General features: G+C 40.0%; 1 protein-coding gene and 1 pseudogene across 13 annotated transcripts in view; one reads left to right on the forward strand and one right to left on the reverse strand.

Annotated features, from left to right (window-relative positions):
• The window catches only part of NRG3 (neuregulin 3), a 1,116,866-nt gene that overhangs the window by 470,310 nt on the left and 627,017 nt on the right, over positions 1 to 19,539 (forward strand). For all 13 annotated transcript variants that reach the window (XM_016918766.4, XM_016918770.4, XM_054660302.2 and 10 more), the window contains one exon: positions 16,812 to 16,941. In XM_016918766.4, the coding sequence (XP_016774255.3) occupies positions 16,812 to 16,941 (130 nt within the window). The remainder of the gene's footprint in view (positions 1 to 16,811; positions 16,942 to 19,539) is intronic.
• On the reverse strand, positions 7,010 to 10,932 carry LOC129136199 (high mobility group protein B1-like; annotated as a pseudogene).

Genomic DNA, 19,539 nt, shown 5'->3' on the forward strand with positions numbered 1-19,539 from the left:
TTGCATTTCTCTGATGGCCAGTGATGATGAGCATTTTTTCATGTGTTTTTTGGCTGCATAAATGTCTTCTTTTGAGAAGTGTCTGTTCATGTCCTTCGCCCACTTTTTGATGGGGTTGTTTGTTTTTTTCTTGTAAATTTGTTTGAGTTCATTGTATATTCCGGATATTAGCCCTTTGTCAGATGAGTAGGTTGCGAAAATTTTCTCCCGTTTTGTAGGTTGCCTGTTCACTCTGATGGTAGTTTCTTTTGCTGTGCAGAAGCTCTTTAGTTTAATTAGATCCCATTTGTCAATTTTGGCTTTTGTTGCCATTGCTTTTGGTGTTTTAGACATGAAGTCCTTGCCCATGTCTATGTCCTGAATGGTAATGCCTAGGTTTTCTTCTAGGGTTTTTATGGTTTTAGGTCTAACGTTTAAGTCTTTAATCCATCTTGAATTCATTTTTGTATAAGGTGTAAGGAAAGGAATCCAGTTTCAGCTTTCTACATATGGCTAGCCAGTTTTCCCAGCACCATTTATTAAATAGGGAATCGTTTCCCCATTGCTTGTTTTTGTCAGGTTTGTCAAAGATCAGATAGTTGTAGATATGTGGCGTTATTTCTGAGGGCTCTGTTCTGTTCCATTGATCTATATCTCTGTTTTGGTACCAGTACCATGCTGTTTTGGTTACTGTAGCCTTGTAATATAGTTTGAAGTCAGGTAGTGTGATGCCTCCAGCTTTGTTCTTTTGGCTTAGGATTGACTTGGCGATGTGGGCTCTTTTTTGGTTCCATATGAACTTTAAAGTAGTTTTTTTCCAATTCTGTGAAGAAAGGCATTGGTAGCTTGATCGGGATGGCATTGAATCTGTAAATTACCTTGGGCAGTATGGCCATTTTCACGATATTGATTCTTCCTACCCATGAGCATGGAATGTTCTTCCATTTGCTTGTATCCTCTTTTATTTCCTTGAGCAGTGGTTTGTAGTTCTCCTTGAAGAGGTCCTTCACGTCCCTTGTAAGTTGGATTCCTAAGTATTTTATTCTCTTTGAAGCAATTATGAATGGGAGTTCACTCATGATTTGGCTCTCTGTTTGTCTGTTGTTGGTGTATAAGAATGCTTGTGATTTTTGTACATTGATTTTGTATCCTGAGACTTTGCTGAAGTTGCTTATCAGCTTAAGCAGATTTTGGGCTGAGACAATGCGGTTTTCTAGATATACAATCATGTCATCTGCAAACAGGGACAATTTGATTTCCTATTTTCCTAATTGAATACCCTTTATTTCCTTCTCCTGCCTCATTGCCCTGGCCAGAACTTCCAACACTATGTTGAATAGGAGTGGTGAGAGAGGGCATCCCTGTCTTGTGCCAGTTTTCCAAGGGAATGCTTCCAGTTTTTGCCCATTCAGTATGATATTGGCTGTGGGTTTGTCACAGATAGCTCTTATTATTTTGAAATACGTCCCATCAATACCTAATTTATTGAGAGTTTTTAGCACGAAGGGTTGTTGAATTTTGTCGAAGGCTTTTTCTGCATCTATGGAGATAATCATGTGGTTTTTGTCTTTGGCTCTGTTTATATGCTGGATTACATTTATTGATTTGCATATATTGAACCAGCCTTGCATCCCAGGGATGAAGCCCACTTGATCATGGTGGATAAGCTTTTTGATGTGCTGCTGGATTCGGTTTGCCAGTATTTTATTGAGGATTTTTGCATCAATGTTCATCAAGGATATTGGTCTAAAATTCTCTTTTTTGGTTGAGTCTCTGCCCAGCTTTGGTTTCAGAATGATGCTGGCCTCATAAAACGAGTTAATTGCTGGCCTCTTTTTCTATTGATTGGAATAGTTTCAGAAGGAATGGTACCAGTTCCTCCTTGTACCTCTGGTAGAATTCGGCTGTGAATCCATCTGGTCCTGGACTCTTTTTGGTTGGTAAACTATTGATTATTGCCACAATTTCAGATCCTGTTATTGGTCTATTCAGAGATTCAATTTCTTCCTGGTTTAGTCTTGGGAGAGTGTATGTGTCGAGGAATTTATCCATTTTTTCTAGATTTTCTAGTTTATTTGCATAGAGGTGTTTGTAGTATTCTGTGATGGTAGTTTGTATTTCTGTGGGATCGGTGGTGATATCTCCTTTATCATTTTTTATTGCATCTATTTGATTCTTCTCTCTTTTTTTCTTTATTAGTCTTGCTAGCGGTCTATCAATTTTGTTGATCCTTTCAAAAAAACCAGCTCCTGGACTCATTAATTTTTTGAAGGGTTTTTTGTGTCTCTATTTCCTTCAGTTCTGCTCTGATTTTAGTTATTTCTTGCCTTCTGCTAGCTTTTGAATGTGTTTGCTCTTGCTTTTCTAGTTCTTTTAATTGTGATGTTAGGGTGTCAATTTTGGATCTTTCCTGCTTTCTCTTGTGGGCATTTAGTGCTATAAATTTCCCTCTACACACTGCTTTGAATGCATCCCAGAGATTCTGCTATGTTGTGTCTTTGTTCTCGTTGGTTTCAAAGAACATCTTTATTTCTGCCTTCATTTCGTTATGTACCCAGTAGTCATTCAGGAGCAGGTTGTTCAGTTTCCATGAAGTTGAGTGGTTTTGAGTGAGATTCTGAATCCTGAGTTCTAGTTTGATTGCACTGTGGTCTGAGAGACAGTTTGTTATAATTTCTGTTCTTTTACGTTTGGTGAGGAGAGCTTTACTTCCAAGTATGTGGTCAATTTTGGAATAGGTGTGGTGTGGTGCTGAAAAAAATGTATATTCTGTTGATTTGGGGTGGAGAGTTCTGTAGATGTCTATTAGGTCCGCTTGGTGCAGAGCTGAGTTCAATTCCTGGGTATCCTTGTTGACTTTCTGTCTCATTGATCTGTCTAATGTTGACAGTGGGGTGTTAAAGTCTCCCATTATTAATGTGTGGGAGTCTAAGTCTCTTTGTAGGTCACTCAGGACTTGCTTTATGAATCTGAGTGCTCCTGTATTGGGTGCATATATATTTAGGATAGTTAGCTCTTCTTGTTGAATTGATCCCTTTACCATTATGTAATGGCCTTCTTTGTCTCTTTTGATCTTTGTTGGTTTAAACTCTGTTTTATCAGAGACTAGGATTGCAACCCCTGCCTTTTTTTGTTTTCCATTTGCTTGGTAGATCTTCCTCCATCCTTTTATTTTGAGCCTATGTGTGTCTCTGCACGTGAGATGGGTTTCCTGAATACAGCACACTGATGGGTCTTGACTCTTTATCCAATTTGCCAGTCTGTGTCTTTTAATTGGAGCATTTAGTCCATTTACATTTAAAGTTAATATTGTTATGTGTGAATTTGATCCTGTCATTATGATGTTAGCTGGTTATTTTACTCGTTAGTTGATGCAGTTTCTTCCTAGCCTCGATGGTCTTTACATTTTGGCATGATTTTGCAGCAGCTGGTACCCGTTGTTCCTTTCCATGTTTAGCGCTTCCTTCAGGAGCTCTTGTAGGGCAGGCCTGGTGGTGACAAAATCTCTCAGCATTTGCTTGTCTGTAAAGTATTTTATTTCTCCTTCACTTATGAAGCTTAGTTTGGCTGGATATGAAATTCTGGGTTGAAAATTCTTTTCTTTAAGAATGTTGAATATTGGCCCCCACTCTCTTCTGGCTTGTAGGGTTTCTGCCGAGAGTTCCGCTGTTAGTCTGATGGGCTTCCCTTTGAGGGTAACCCGACCTTTCTCTGTGGCTGCTCTTAACATTTTTTCCTTCATTTCAACTTTGGTGAATCTGACAATTATGTGTCTTGGAGTTGCTCTTCTCGAGGAGTATCTTTGTGGTGTTCTCTGTATTTCCTGAATCTGAACGTTGGCCTGCCTTGCTAGATTGGGGAAGTTCTCCTGGATAATATCCTGCAGAGTGTTTTCCAACTTGGTTCCATTCTCCCCATCACTTTCAGGTACACCAATCAGACGTAGATTTGGTCTTTCCACATAGTCCCATATTTCTTTGAGGCTTTGCTCATTTCTTTTTATTCTTTTTTCTCTAAACTTCCCATCTCACTTCACTTCATTCATTTCATCTTCCATTGCTGATACCCTTTCTTCCAGTTGATGGCATCGGCTCCTGAGGCTTCTGCATTCTTCACGTAGTTCTCGAGCCTTGGTTTTCAGCTCCATCAGCTCCTTTAAGCACTTCTCTGTATTGGTTATTCTAGTTATACATTCTTCTAAATTTTTTTCAAAGTTTTCAACTTCTTTGCCTTTGGTTTGAATGTCCTCCCATAGCTCAGAGTAATTTGATCATCTAAAGCCTTCTCTCAGCTCGTCAAAGTCATTCTCCATCCAGCTTTGTTCCGTTGCTGGTGAGGAACTGCGTTCCTTTGGAGGAGGAGAGGCGCTCTGCTTTTTAGAGTTTCCAGTTTTTCTGTTCTGTTTTTTCCCCATCTTTGTGGTTTTATCTACTTTTGGTCTTTGATGATGGTGATGTACAGATGGGTTTTTGGTGTGGATGTCCTTTCTGTTTGTTAGTTTTCCTTCTAACAGACAGGACCCTCAGCTGCAGGTCTGTTGGAATACCCTGCCGTGTGAGGTGTCAGTGTGCCCCTGCTGGGAGGTGCCTCCCAGTTAGGCTGCTCGGGGGTCAGGGGTCAGGGGTCAGGGACCCACTTGAGGAGGCAGTCTGCCGGTTCTCAGATCTCCAGCTGCGTACTGAGAGAACCACTGCTCTCTTCAATGCTGTCAGACAGGGACATTTAAGTCTGCAGAGGTTACTGCTGTCTTTTTGTTTGTCTGTGCCCTGCCCCCAGAGGTGGAGCCTACAGAGGCAGGCAGGCCTCCTTGAGCTGTGGTGGGCTCCACCCAGTTTGAGCTTCCCGGCTGCTTTGTTTACCTAAGCAAGCCTGGGCAATGGCGGGCGCCCCTCCCCCAGCCTCGCTGCCGCCTTGCAGTTTGATCTCAGACTGCTGTGCTAGCAATCAGCGAGATTCCGAGGGCGTAGGACCCTCTGAGCCAGGTGCGGGATAGAATCTCTTGGTGCGCCGTTTTTTAAGCCAGTCGGAAAAGCGCAGTATTCGGGTGGGAGTGACCGGATTTTCCAGGTGCGTCTGTCACCCCTTTCTTTGACTCAGAAACGGAACTCCCTGACCCCTTGCGCTTCCCAGGTGAGGCAATGCCTCGCCCTGCTTCGGCTCGCGCACGGTACGCGCACCCACTGGCCTGCGCCCACTGTCTGGCACTCCCTAGTGAGACGAACCCGGTACCTCAGATGGAAATGCAGAAATCACCGTCTTCTGCGTCGCTCACGCTGGGAGCTGTAGACCGGAGCTGTTCCTATTCGGCCATCTTGGCTCCTCAAAAAAAACTGCTTTTTTACACGGAACCCACGAACATGAAAAAATAAAAAAAACTTGATTATTAGCCTCAGGTATGTTCACAAAAGTATAGATATGTTTTTAATCATTCATTTCCAAAAACATTATCACAGATTTGGAGCAAAAAGGTGCTGTTACCTTATCATTCTGAAGTTTTGTGTATGCCCATGATGTTGGTATAATTTTCATTGTTACAACCATTATGATACTTATTCACAGAAAGCGTGCATTAAGCACTTATTGTGTGTCAGGCTTTGTAATAAATTATGGTGATACAGAGATTGACTTGCTAGGTCCCTAAGATCCCATAATCTAGTTTGAGAAGAGGATGGAGAACGAACATGTAAGCAGTTAAACTGCAATTCAGAGTGATCATCACAGTATTAGAGATGAATAGGAAGTGTGCCTGGAGCTCTGAATACTTTCAGCCACTTCTAACCTGAGGAGCTAGGGAAGACTTCAGTATGTGCTTACATTTCACATAAATCTGAAACAATTAGAAATTATTTGTTAGAGACATACATGTAGCTGTGTATGAGGTAAAGGGAATAGCACATTTAAATTCATAGAGTCTAAAAGTCGCCATATGTGTTCCAGTATTATTGGAGCTCAAGAAATGTGGGAAAGAGACTAGGAAGTGCAGTCCCAGGGAGCCTTCTCTGATGGCTTGTGTGGGGAATTGCTGAATAAGCTAGAAAGGGTTTGTCAATCTCGTGTAATGAAGACTCAATGGAGTTTTAGCCACAAGATGGAGAGCTCACATGTGCTATTGAGGTGGGTGTGTTAACTCTTCTTTTTTTTTTTTTTTGAGATGGAGTCTTGTGCTGTCACCCAGGCTGGAGTGCTGTGGCGCGATCTCGGCTCACTGCAAGCTCCGCCTCCTGGGTTCACGCCATTCTCCTGCCTCAGCCTCCCAAGTAGCTGGGACTACAGGTGCCCGCCACCATGCCTGGCTAATTTTTTTGTGTATTTTTGGTAGAAACGGGGTTTCACCGTGTTAGCCAGGATGGTCTTGATCTCCTGACCTCGAGATCTGCCCGCCTCGGCCTCCCAAAGTGCTGGGATTACAGGCGTGAGCCACTCGCACCCGGCCGTGTTAACTCTTAGTAAGTAGTAGAAGCCAGTGTGAGGTACAGGGAGACCAGACAGGAGGCTGTTTCTATGTGTCAGAAACTTTTATCCACTAGAAGCTCATATAAAGACACATTTGGGAAATAAAGATGTTGTAGAGAAAGACACACCATCCCCACTGTGGATAGCATCCAGATTAATGCTGGAAATCACATTTCAATTAGAAAATTGCTTAGGAAACATGGTGTCAGAGGAAGGAGAGCCATGTAATTCAAGTCTATGGTGGCATCTCTTTCAAGTTTCCCAGTGCACCTGACTCAGAAGATAGAATCAGTCTGTTAGCTGAGGTCTCTCTCTGCTGGAGAACATGAAAAGGGCCCCACCAGCATAGACTCAGTTCTCTTTGAAGTTTAAGACCCATCTACAAATGGCCATGTTCTTTCCTTAGCAGAAGGTATTGGGGTTTCTACGTACATGCTACTCACTGCTCACGTGTAAGTAAGGTAAAATTTGAGCAAGTGGAAAATGACCCTGCTGTAATCCAGATCATAATATTTCTAAATAAGCACACACAACAGTCAACCAACTTACTTCATGATCTTTTATGGAACAAGGCAGAGACAAGGCCACTCTGCACCCACAAAAATGTATAGGTATGCACTTCTGACCTATGTGAGGTAAGTGTCTGCTACTTCTCTGTCAATGGCAAGTGCTACTACAGTCCTCCAGCATATTGGATTTGTAGGCCATTCAGTTAGCAAGTGTCTTCACTTCTACATAGCATTCAATCCTTAATGTACTCCTGCTTTTCTTAGCCTATAGAGTAGTTCAAACTCCCAGGGAGGCTTTTTGTTAGAAGGAATGAAGTCTCTATGGGTATGTTGAAAATCTCATCTACAATATATAAAAGTCCATAATTTAGGGTTAGTGTGAGGATATTCATTCAATAAGTATTTACTGAATAACTATTGGATAACAGGTGATGAGTTAGTTATTACGAATACATATACCCACATACATGCACAAACACACACACATACACACACACACACACACACACACAGATATAAAACATGTTTGTATCTTCCAGAGGCATATGGTTTATGGGATAAACAAATGGAAATAATGAAGTTTATTATTTCTAGTAGCAAGTTTGAGAATATCCCATAGGGTGAGGCTTATTTTTGTTAGACTTTGATAAATCATCTCAAAGGCTAGGCTTTGCAGACGTGTGTGTTATCTGTGGCTCAAGACTATGAGTAGCAGTCACAGCTATGATTGAAAGAATGAGAGACAAAGAGCAGAAAGAGTGGGGAGTAGTTCTATGACCTAAATGGTGAAAAGGCCCCAGAGAAGAAAGCCTTTACTGGGCAACACTATAGAGAGTTTTGTAGAGAACAGAAATATCCAATGGGAATTTATTTTTTGCTAAAGTTTTCTCTGTCTTATAATATGTTATCTGGATGAAATCTGTGGACAACTGTGGGATTGTGGGGGTGCAAGGTGGCAACCTGCAGAGCAAAGCATGTGCAAAGGCCTGAGGGGACATGGGAAATTTAAACAATTTTGGCTTGTGTATTGAAAGTGGGGGGCAGTTATTACGTATGAGATGAGGAGTGAGAGACACAGAGGGCTTGGGAAGATTTTGGTCTTCATCGTAAGAGCCGAGATAAGCCATGACATGATTTTTTGAACAGCAGTGACTGATTGCTATGTGGGTTTTTTTTGCATATATTATGGAAACAGATTTTATTGTAAATAATTCATTTTAGGGTGGGTAGCATGTGCACAGACAGGTCTGTAAGGAATATTCCAGGTAAGATGAGATGGAAAGAAGTGGTAAATTCAAAAGATATTTAGGAGTTAGAATCAAGAGTATTTGGTGATTGCGCATGCAGGATCAAGAGAATGGCTACTAGGTTTCTGGCTTGGACAATGGGATCAGTGGTGTCACATTAACTGAGACTGGGAGTGCTAAAGTGCAAGTTTCTTGAGGAAGAGCAAGAGTTCCATTTTCTATAAGCAAATTCTGAGCTGCTTTTGGGATGTCCATCAAGAGGGGAAAGATAGGCAGACTGGAATTTAGAGAAGCCTGTGAGCTGGATGCATAAAATCAAGGTTATTGGCATGTAGATAACAGAGAGGATCATCCAGGGCAGCTGGTTTTCAGAGTTTAGGGTTCATGAGAATGATCTGGAAAGTTTTCTAAAGCAGCATCCAGGACCCACCTCCAGCGTTTCTGGTGCAGTAGATCTTGGATGGAGTCCATGCTTTACATTTCTAATATACTCACTCGAAGATGCTGCTAAATTGAGTAACACACTGGCAATAGCACTCACACAGAGAATAAATAAAAAAGAAAGACATAATAGAAATAAAAATGTGACTATGAGAAACAGTATAACAGAGTCAGTCAAGCTGCATTGGTTTGTGTTTAGAAGCTCCCAGGTAAGAGCTATGAACCCTTGGGCCAATGAAGTAAACAAAGTAAGTAAAGACTCAGTCTCTCTATTTGTAAAAAAAAAAAATGATAATAAAAATGCACAAATTCATAGTGTTATTTTAAGGTCAAAAAAGACAGCTAAAGGAAAACACTTAGCATGGTGTTAAGTATATGCTTGGAGTTATTTGAAAGCCAGTCTTTAAGTAATCCAGCATTTAAACATAGATTAGATGATAATAAGTTGGTGAAAGTCAAAGGTCAAGAGGAAAATCAAGACTATGTGATAACATAGATTCCAAGGAAAGAAAGGTTTTCACAAAGGCAAGAGGGTTATGAGTTTTAGTTGCTTTTGAGAATTTCAACGAGATGCGAAAAAACAAAACAAAAAAACCCACTATTGGATTTAGAGATAGCTGGTAACATAAAATAGGTCATTTCAGGAAGGTGATGTGTGGTACAGAGATAGTGTCTCTGAAGCACATAGCACAGAGCCTAGCATAAGCCAAGGGCTCCAGTGACAGTAGCTGCTATTATTATTATCATAGTTCAGAGCAGTTTGAAATATGCGTGTGTTTGCATGCTGGTTAAAGGAAATATATTCAGTTTAGGATAAGCTCTGCAATTCCCAAATAAATGCATTTCCATTGAACAGGCTATGTCCCATTCAGGTTTAAATAAGCTGAAACAGTTTTTAAAAGCAGGATTTCAAACTGCAACGTGGCAGATACGTCATGCAACTTTAACAAGGGCCCTTTCTACATTTGCTGCAAAAATTAATGGCTCTGGGATACATCAAGAACTGTCAGTTCTCACAGCAGCCCCACGAATCAATTGAACTTTTAAAATCCTTGCCCTATACTCCCCATTTCTCCCATGCCAGCAAAGTGAACAATTGTCTGATCTTTGGCAGCGGGGAGAAAGCTATCTTTGCCTCTTGCCAGCTGAGAAATGGTTTGTTTCCCTTTCAAACACCACTGCATTCTTCTTGCAATTTCCCTTTACCATTAAATATTTTATAACTCAGTCTCATGCCAGTGCTCCTTCCTAGGTGCCTGATAAATGACAGATTCTACAGGAAATTTTAATATATGGCAGCAGGTTTCATTTACAGTATTCCTACAGAAGAGGCTGCCAGAGTCAACAACCATATTTAAATGGCTCCTGGCTTGTAAAGGTAGTTTGCTAATCCTAAAAGCTTTTACATTGCATTGCCAGATTCTTACCTTTTCTTAGAGAATCGTCATATCATGAACTCTATGGGAGAGAAAAAAAAAACTGCTTGAGGAATGTGACATTTTTTGATTGTTTGTTTAAAAATAAATCTTACACAGCCTACATTTCAGTTTTTTTCTTTAACAGGAATAAGTTGTGTACAGGGGGTTTAAATGCTTTATAGACAAAAAAAACTGCACTAGAACCAACTTATTCATCATCTTCATCTTCATCCTCTTCATCTTCCTCATCTTTCTCCTCTTCCTTCTTTTCCTTGCTTTTTTCAGCCTTGACAACTCCCTTTTTTGCTGCATCAGGCTTTCCTTTAGCTCGATATGCAGCAGTATCCTTTTCGTATTTTTCCTTCAGCTTGGCAGCCTTCTCTTCATAAGGCTGCTTGTTGTCTGCAGCAGTGTTGTTCCACATCTCTCCCAGTTTCTTCCGAACATCACCAATGGACGGGCCAGGATGTTCTCCTTTGATTTTTGGGTGATACTCAGAGCAGAACAGGAAAAATCCCGAAGGAGGCCTCTTGGGTACATTGGGATCCTTGAACTTCTTTTTTGCCTCCCCTTTGAGAGGGATATAGGTTTTCATTTCTCTTTCATAACGGGCCTTGTCCGCCTTTGCCACATCTTCAAATTTTCCTTTCTCTTTAGCAGACATGGTCTTCTATCTCTCTGAGCACTTTTTAGAAAACTGAGAAGTTGACTGAAGCATTTGGGTGCTTCTTCTTGTGCTCCTCCCGACAAGTTTACACAAAAAATGCACATGATGACATTTTGTCTTTCGGCTTCTTAGGATCTCCTTTGCCCATGTGTAGTTATTTTTCTGCGCTAAGAATTGAGGCCGCTGCACTTCCGCGGACGTAAGAAACGAACTCCTGGAGCTCAAGGTCAGCAGGGGTTGGGTTCCTGTTGCTGCGCGTGTGGCCCGCCGGAAACCCGCTGCAAAGTAGTGGCGCATCCGTCCGCGCAACTCTAGTGGACAAAGACGAAATCTGACATTTTAAAGCCAGGAGTGTGATGAATTTATTTCGGATCTAATCTGAGTCTCAATATTTTCCTTTTTTTTTTTTTTTTTTTTTTTTTGGTGGCGGGGGGTGGGGGGCGATCTTGTTTTTCCCATCCAGGATTCCTTTTCCTGTGCCAATTCAATCACACATATTCAAGCCCAGCTCCAATGCCAACACTTTAAGAAACCCTCAGAGGTTACTATAGCCTGAATTAATCTCTCCCTTTCTTTGACTATCTCATGCAATTATTATCTGTAACAGCCCATTTAGTACTCTTGTTCCTGCAACAATATATGTGTTCCCACAGTGTGCTGCATTGTGCCGGCAACATAGAAACCTCCGTAAGTAATATTCAGGTTCAACTCAGTAGTTAAGGGGGAAACCAGTCATCATTTCAATTCATTAATAAATTAACTTTCATTGCAAAATCTGCGGGGATTTCTGTCTTCCAACCCAACATTTTCTTCCCATTTTGCCTTTAATGAATTCACCACCACCACCTCTCACTGTGCATTTAATTACTCTACTGATTACTTACTATGTATGCTACGTGATGTGGAAAGAATAGAAAACTTAAAAGCAAAGCACTCTCCCTGACCTCCCTGGGGATAGAGACCGAAACGTATAAAAAAAATAAGAAAACACATTAAACTACATATAGCAAGTGCCAGATGAGTGATCCAGATAATTGCACAGTCCCTGTGGCCCCTAGTGATGGGGTACTATTTCTAATGCCAGCAGCAGTGCTTCCTTAAACTGATCCCCAGACCTTGGTCATGGTGCTTGGAAAACCCTTTCTTAGCACCATCTCTGCTCATCTTAATCCTAACACTCCTTTATTCTTCCTGTCCCTCTTTTTTTGGAAAATCCTTTCCAATTGTTTTGCTTTGTTTTCTCCTCGTTTGTCCTCTATGCTGCTGGGCTGATTTTTCCCTCCTTTAATGAAATTCCATGCTCTTTCTCTAAGTTGTTTTGGAGCCCTTCTTATATCCTAACTTACTTCGCTTCCCAGAAATTTTTAAAATAGAGTTTTTGTTCACTATAACACTTTTTTTTTTTTTTTTTTTTTTTCTGTTTTGAGACAGGGCCTCACTCAGCCCTGTCTCAAACAGGCTGGGGTGCAGTGGCGCAATACCAGCTCACTGCAACCTCGACCTCCTGGGCTCAGGTGATCCTCCCACCTCAGCCTTCTGAGTAGCTGGGGTCACAGGCGTGCGCCACCATGCCCAAATAATTTATTATTATTATTATTTGTATAGATGGGGGTCTCCCTATGTTGTTGAGGCTGGTCACAGACTCCTGGGTTCAAGTGATCCTCCCACCTTGGCTCCTGTAGTTCTGAGATACAGGTGTGAGCCAGAGTGCCTGGCCTATGATACCACTTTTTAACACAAACAATTAGAAAAATGCTATATAAAAAAGTTGTCCTTTTTTTTTTTTTGACAGAGTTTCACTCTTGTTACCCAGGCTAGAGTGCAATGGCGCAATCTCAGCCCACTGCAACCTCCACCTCATGGGTTCAAGTGATTCTCCTGCCTCAGCCTTCCAAGTAAATGTGAATACAGGTGCCTGCCACCATGCCTGGCTAATTTTTTGTATTTTTAGTAGAGACAGGGTTTCACCATGTTGGCCAGGCTGATCTCCAACTCCTGATCTCAGGTGATCCACCCATCTTGGCCTCCCAAATTGCTATGATTATGGGTGTGAGTCACCGCGCTGGGCCAAAATTTCTCCCTTCTATAAATTCCTATTCTGTGCCTCTGTGTCATGCCATCCATAAGCCCATGGATTAAAGATGAGAAGACCTGCTCTGCTCCGTGGAAGCAAGCTCATGGTCCAGTCAGATGGGAGCTTCAGAAGCTGATGGATGTGGAGAGAATGATGTCTGATAGCAGGGCCCACTCTGGAATAAGGGAACTTAAAGAAAGCCTTGAAATACAAATTGGTATTCACGGGAACATAAGGCCCCTCCTGTTTACTTACAGGAACCTTCATCCATATAATTGTTTTGAAGGCAATAGCTCTATAACAAATTATTTACCAAATTACATTCCTAGAAACAGAAGTTTGATTAAGTACATGCCAAAATAGTACCATGTAGCATAGCCAGCTTAGTGTATTGGACTGTCTTAAAAGTGGCATAGCTTTAAAAAATATAAACAAGCTTCCAAAAGTGTTGAATTTGCTCACAGATGAGAGTTTTTGATTACTAAGATACACCAAGGTTGTTTAGGATCATAACTTTTATAGTTTGGCATTAGATCTTATCCATGTTCTCATTCTCACAAATGTTCCGTGTTTCTTCTCCAGAATAAAACACTCACCTGGATACATTAGAGCACACTGTGCCACCTTAGGGCACAGAAAGAAAATAAAGAATTGCACCTTATGTTTTATTTTTGGCTCATTCTTATTTATGTTCTATTTTATGTGTTTTGTAGTGTATCTTATATGTTGAAAATTAAACAGATGTATGAATACATACATGAACTTTAATCAGATGTACAAATGTAGGAGGATATCATCCAAAATTATTAGCATCTCTTTAGTAGGCTTTGTTTGGTTGTAAGTGATAGAAAACGTCAGTAAGAGTGACTTGGACACAGTATGCTTATTATTTAGTCAAGAAAAATCTAAGTAGGTGGTCTTAGAGTTAGCATAGCAACCTAGTGAGTTTATTAAGGGTCCAGAATTTGCCTATATTTCCATACACATATTTTGCGTGATGACTTTCAAGAATAAAATTTCACCTCATGATGAATTACACTTACCTTAGCCAATGCCTCTGTGATTTCAGGTGGGTAATACTATATAGATAATATATAGTAAAATGCATAGGTATATTCTAAGGTTTCAAATGTATTGATAATTGCAGTTATTTACTTAGAGAATGATCATACCCAATATTTTATTATTGTTTATTATATTGTCATTAAAAAGTTATAATAATGATGTTTTCTTTGAATTCAGTAAAGTCATTGTGAAGGTTAAGCATGTGCATTTTAAATTAATTTGGAGATTCTTTAAGCTATGGAAATGGAAAGCCTCAGTACATGATAAGCCTGATATCTGAGCTTTCCCACCCCAGACTTTTGCAGAGCCATTGACTTGGGTCTCGGATCCTCTGTAATGTGCTGATAGATGATAACATGATGGAGAAATCAGTTGGTAGAATGGGGCGGTAACCACTAGAGACAGCAGTTGTCAGATGGAAGTTAATTGATTGTAATTGCTTTGCCATTGTATTGCACTTGAAGTCTGTAGCTTGTTAAAACCACTGATTATAAAATAAGGATCTCACTTTTTATGCTGTAGATTATGTTAATGAAAGCTGTTCTTAGAAGCATGATCAGTGAATATCAATAAATGGATAATAAGAAATTAAAGGAAAAGTTAACTAACTGATCATGAGTTAATATACTTCAGCAGCCAGAGTAGCAGTCAACTGTGTACTGTTTCATATTGAATTTTTTGCTCAGAGCTCTTGAATTTTAAATATTTCCCATAGAGAGATTGATTCTGTGTGACTGTTTATCACGTACTGTCTTGAATAACAGATCTTTTCTGTAGAGAATCTCCTGCAAGATGGAAAATGTGTGTGTTTTGCAGAGCCTTTATTTTGTGCCAAAGTATTAACAAGCAGATATTTTGAAATGGAAAACATAAGTTCCCATTGCAACACCAATAGTGGTTTATTTCAGTGCTCGTGGAATATGAGTAACATATGTGTGAGGGTCTGTGTGAATCTGAAGGCCTTGCTGTTGCAATCTTTATCAATATTATAAAAAGTATACTAAAATGATAACATAAATGTTAAATTATATTTCACTTTTTGCTGTACAAAATGCGTTTTTTGTAAAATTATAATGAGGTTTTTAATTATAGCTTTCATTTATAGCATTTAATTGTTGATGTTAGAGAGATCAGAGATTTTGGAGATATTTTTCTGAACACCAATTCTCATTAAGCCTCCATGCAGGCCCTCAAGGACCTTACGGAAGAAAGGAACAGATAAAACAAAGAAAGGATTACTTGCAGTGTTGAATGCAGTGATGAAAGTGATAAGAGGCACTGGGAGGCACAAGATGAGATCATCTAAGTTCTGAGGATTTCTGGGTATCTTCAACAAAGAATGAAGGTCTGGGAAGAAGGAGCAGTGTGACAGTTCTTGGTATTTTGGGGAAATAGAATGATAGTTGAAAATTAAGTTGCATAAAGTTTTAGAGTGCAAGAAGAGACCAGACGGATAAACATATAGATGGCCCATGCCCTGGTTTGCCCTCCTGTGGATTTTAAAGTTATTCCCACAGGAGAGCCCATGAGGATTTTTAGATGTGGGAGAGACAGGGGTGAGTTTCCTTTTAAACTGATCACTCACCATCAGTTGTGACGATAATCAGGGAAGAAGCTCATTGTGACCTTCATTTACTGTCTTAGTCCATTTTCTGTTGCTTTAACTGAATACCCAAAGCTAGGTAATTTATAAAGAAAATACGTTTATTTCTTGCAGTTTTGGAGGCTGGGAAGTCTAAGGTCAAGGGGCTGCATCTGCTGAGGGCATTCTTGCTGGCAAGAAGTCTGCAAGCCCTGAGGCAGTGCAGGGCATCACATGGATAGGGAGTAAGAGCATGTCAACTCAGTCCTTCTTTCTCTTCTTGAACAGCCAACAGTTCCATCATGGGGGCCTCACCCTGATGACCTTATCCATTCCTAATTACCTCCCAAAGGCCCCATCTTCAAATATCATCAACATATGAATTTGAGGATTAATTTTACAACACATGGAATTTGGGAGACACATTAAAACAAGAGCGGTTAATAAGCTGGTATAATATCCCATGCTTGAATATTATTATTAATCTAAATCTCTGTAAAGGAAATTAAAAGCTTAAGCACTGAATAATTTTTTCTTCTTTGACTTTTTAAGTATATTTTTTGTTGAATGTTGTGGTGGAATTGGAGCTAATAGTTGCTTAAAACTCTGTAATTAGAACAATGTCTACATGTGGTAATAGAGTCTATCTTATAGATAGCACTTATTTATTGTTAGTCTCGTATTTGGGATGCAGATATTGATGTATAACTTAATTTGAAAATGTAAGTAATTATGATTTTAAGAATGCATGTTTAAGATATGCTAAAAAATGACAATAATTGGTCCTGTTAAATATTTACCAGAAACATTCTTCATATTTGAGAATCTGTTTCAGAATTTAGAACATTTGCATTTTAATTACATAATAAAAGGAGAAAGTGAAAGAATAATTGGCTTAGCTATTAGCCAATTATAGCTGTAACTGAAAAAAAATCTCCCAAACTGACATTGGATTCCACAGAACAGTCACAATATACATTGATCAGATGTTTAATTATATTTGGCAGCAATAAAGGGAAGGGAATGTTGTTTCAATCCTTCATACAACATGTTTGTTAAAACTGAAATTAATGAGGGTGGATTTGAGGTGTTTGACTTAGGATCATTCAGCTTTTAGTGTTTACTTGTCCTCAAATGGGGCTTCTCCAGAGTGACTCCAATAGATAAAATTTAGTGGAGAAATAAGACAATTGAATATAGTGGTTACAGCCAGCTGCATTTGGTCAGTACCACGGAAGGTTGGAGCTGTCTGTCTAGAGTCCCAGAGGTCAGAGCCCATGAGAAGGCCTCCATACAGAGATCCAGAGCCAGTGACAGGAGTTGTTGGTGTCAGAATGTACTGCTGACAGCGTTTCCCCCTGTGCTTTCCTTGACAGATACGACGACATATTCCACAGAGCGATCCGAGCACTTCAAACCCTGCCGAGACAAGGACCTTGCATACTGTCTCAATGATGGCGAGTGCTTTGTGATCGAAACCCTGACCGGATCCCATAAACACTGTCGGTAAGCTACTGAGGCCATTGATGGAAAGGGCAGGCCCGTTGCAAGGCCTGGGGGTAGAGGGTGCTGGCAGCATCTGGTATGTGTCATATCCGGGGTACACACAGTCCCACCGTTTGAATAGCAGAATTGCGAGTCTTAATTTGGAAAGGGCAAGGCTGCTGCCTCTTTAACAGTGGAAGGAGACAAAATGGAAACAAAGTAGTTACGGTTTAAGTTTTACCTGACCAAGCAAACAAAGATTTACTTTTAGATCTGCAAAGTTAATGGAAATAATTATTTACATACTTTAGAAGCGTCTGTTTATGATGTGGAGCTTAGGCATATATCCTAGTACTCAGAAATAATCTGTTCTTGAGAACCTACAGACTGTGGCAGGAGAAGCAAACTGCTCATCTAAGATCTAGAATCTCAGTGTTTATTGTGAACCAACCCCAGAGACTTTAACTGTGTCCAGAGAGAACTGCATTTTATTTTGTTTCTGCCCTCCTTTATTAATTTCAGTACTTTTTCTTAACACCTCTGATGAAACACTCTCCAGCAAGAAGTTGTAAATGAAATAGTAGTCCTGTTATAGTCTAGGTAGAGAACTACTTGGGGAAAACTCCCAGTAGAGATCAGGAAGGTGTTTAATTGGTTTTTAGAGACATAAGGTTATGTAACTGCTAAAAATAAAAACAAGGGGGGATAAAGAGTGCACTTATAGACACTGCGGCTTTAAGACTCAATAGAAGAATCAAATTAACATCTGAAAAATATTTCTTACCAAGCTTTCATTTCCAGTATTACCCTGGTAATTTGTTTTTCTTTGCAATTGTGTATGCATCAGTGATCATAGATATCCACACCCCTTTTCTTCTCTTTATTTACTCTTCTCGTATGACACAGTTATTAAATTAATTATTCTGAATAGTGAGGCAGGGAAAATTATGACTTTTTTCTATTACTATTATAAAACTCTATTCCCATGTTGTTTCACTAAGATGGTGTAGAGAAATGCATTGTATAGTTATGAACTTAGAACATGCCATGCCAGCAGAAGCTGCCTGGATCCAAGAGCCAGGTTTAGTCCACAGGGAAGATGTATTGCCACACTGAGCAATGGCACAGGTTTGGAAGAACAGATACGTGATATAGTAGGAGGGCTCTGTAAAAGTTACCATATGTCCTGTGTCAGGACAAATAGAACTGTGACCTTTCCTCACCCCTGACATGTGGTGTTCATATATGACTTTGGCAGTGCCGCTGCATTCACCCTAGTTGCAAAATTTGCACCCTATTCCTATGCTCTGCAAACCTGGGTTGGGGAAGAAGGGGAGTGGGGATTGTTTCTCTCCACACTCCTCCTCTCTCATATTTATTGTGACTGTGCATGTATGGATACAAAGCACACAAGTGACATTAAGACCTTAAGGGAAAATCCAGGAATGAGCTACTCCTTCAAAGCGTGATGTGCATGCAAGCTCTTCTAGATCCTCAACCATGTTACAGTGGCCAATCTAATGGGATAATCATTTGGAAGTGGCCAATGCAATCAATTATGTTTGAATTCGTAATCAATTGAAGAAGGGATGAATCAGAAGCATTAGCTAAAGTAGTGGCTTTCTTTGATGGTGTTTTACCAAGAGGAGGAATCAGATCAGGTCCCACCACAGTATGCAGGCTGAGATGATTCATCTTTTCCAAAAACTGGGACTATCAGGAGAACAAAGTAATTCTTCTTTTTCTGCATATGGCTATGCTGTATTCTTCATTACTTCATGAGCGTATGAATTTGCTAGGACTGCTGTTACAAAGTGCTACAGCCTGGGTGGCTTCACTATGGAAATTTAATTTCTCACAGTCCCGGAGGTCAGAATTCCAAGATCAAGGTGTCAGCAGAGTTGATTCCTTTTGAGGCCTCCCTCCTTGGCTTATAGATGGTCAAGGAGATGTACCTTATTATGTTTCCTCTGTAGGTGTTTGTGTTCAGAGTTGATTCCTTTTGAGGCCTCTCTTTTTGGCCTGTAGATGGTCAAGGAGATGTATCTTCTCATCATGTTACCTCTGTAGGTGTGTGTGTTCCAAATTTCCTCTAAGGACATCAGCCATATTAGATTAGATCACATCCTCATGACCTTATTTTAACTTCATTACTTCTGTAAAGACCTTTCTCCAAATATGATCACATTCTGAGGAACTGGAGTTTACTTCATGTAGGGATTTTATATTTTTGTAGATAAATTCAGTCCATAACAATGAGTATCATGTCCGTAAAAGAAAAATCCTTTGCTTTTGTGAGATGCATGTACATCTCTAATTTTTGTAGCACACATAAGCAGATATATACCTATAGTTTAAGTGAAATGATGTACATATTTAATAATTTTGGCCTTCTGTCTCCATATTTCTTGCATATTTCAGTACAGACAGCCTGTTATTTAACATAGACTCACAACATAGCTAATCATGACAAAAGACTAGCCTAAGACAAAATTGGAACTCGAGTAGGTTAATAGATGCCTATAAATCTCCTACTGGTGTGTATGAATAAATCACACATCACATGTGCCTGCTATTCATCTCTCAAGCTTTTCTGTGAATAAAAGGCTTACATTTGTT

The sequence above is a fragment of the Pan troglodytes genome, chromosome 8, assembly GCF_028858775.2.
Source record: "Pan troglodytes isolate AG18354 chromosome 8, NHGRI_mPanTro3-v2.0_pri, whole genome shotgun sequence".
Taxonomy (NCBI): Eukaryota; Metazoa; Chordata; class Mammalia; order Primates; family Hominidae; genus Pan; species Pan troglodytes.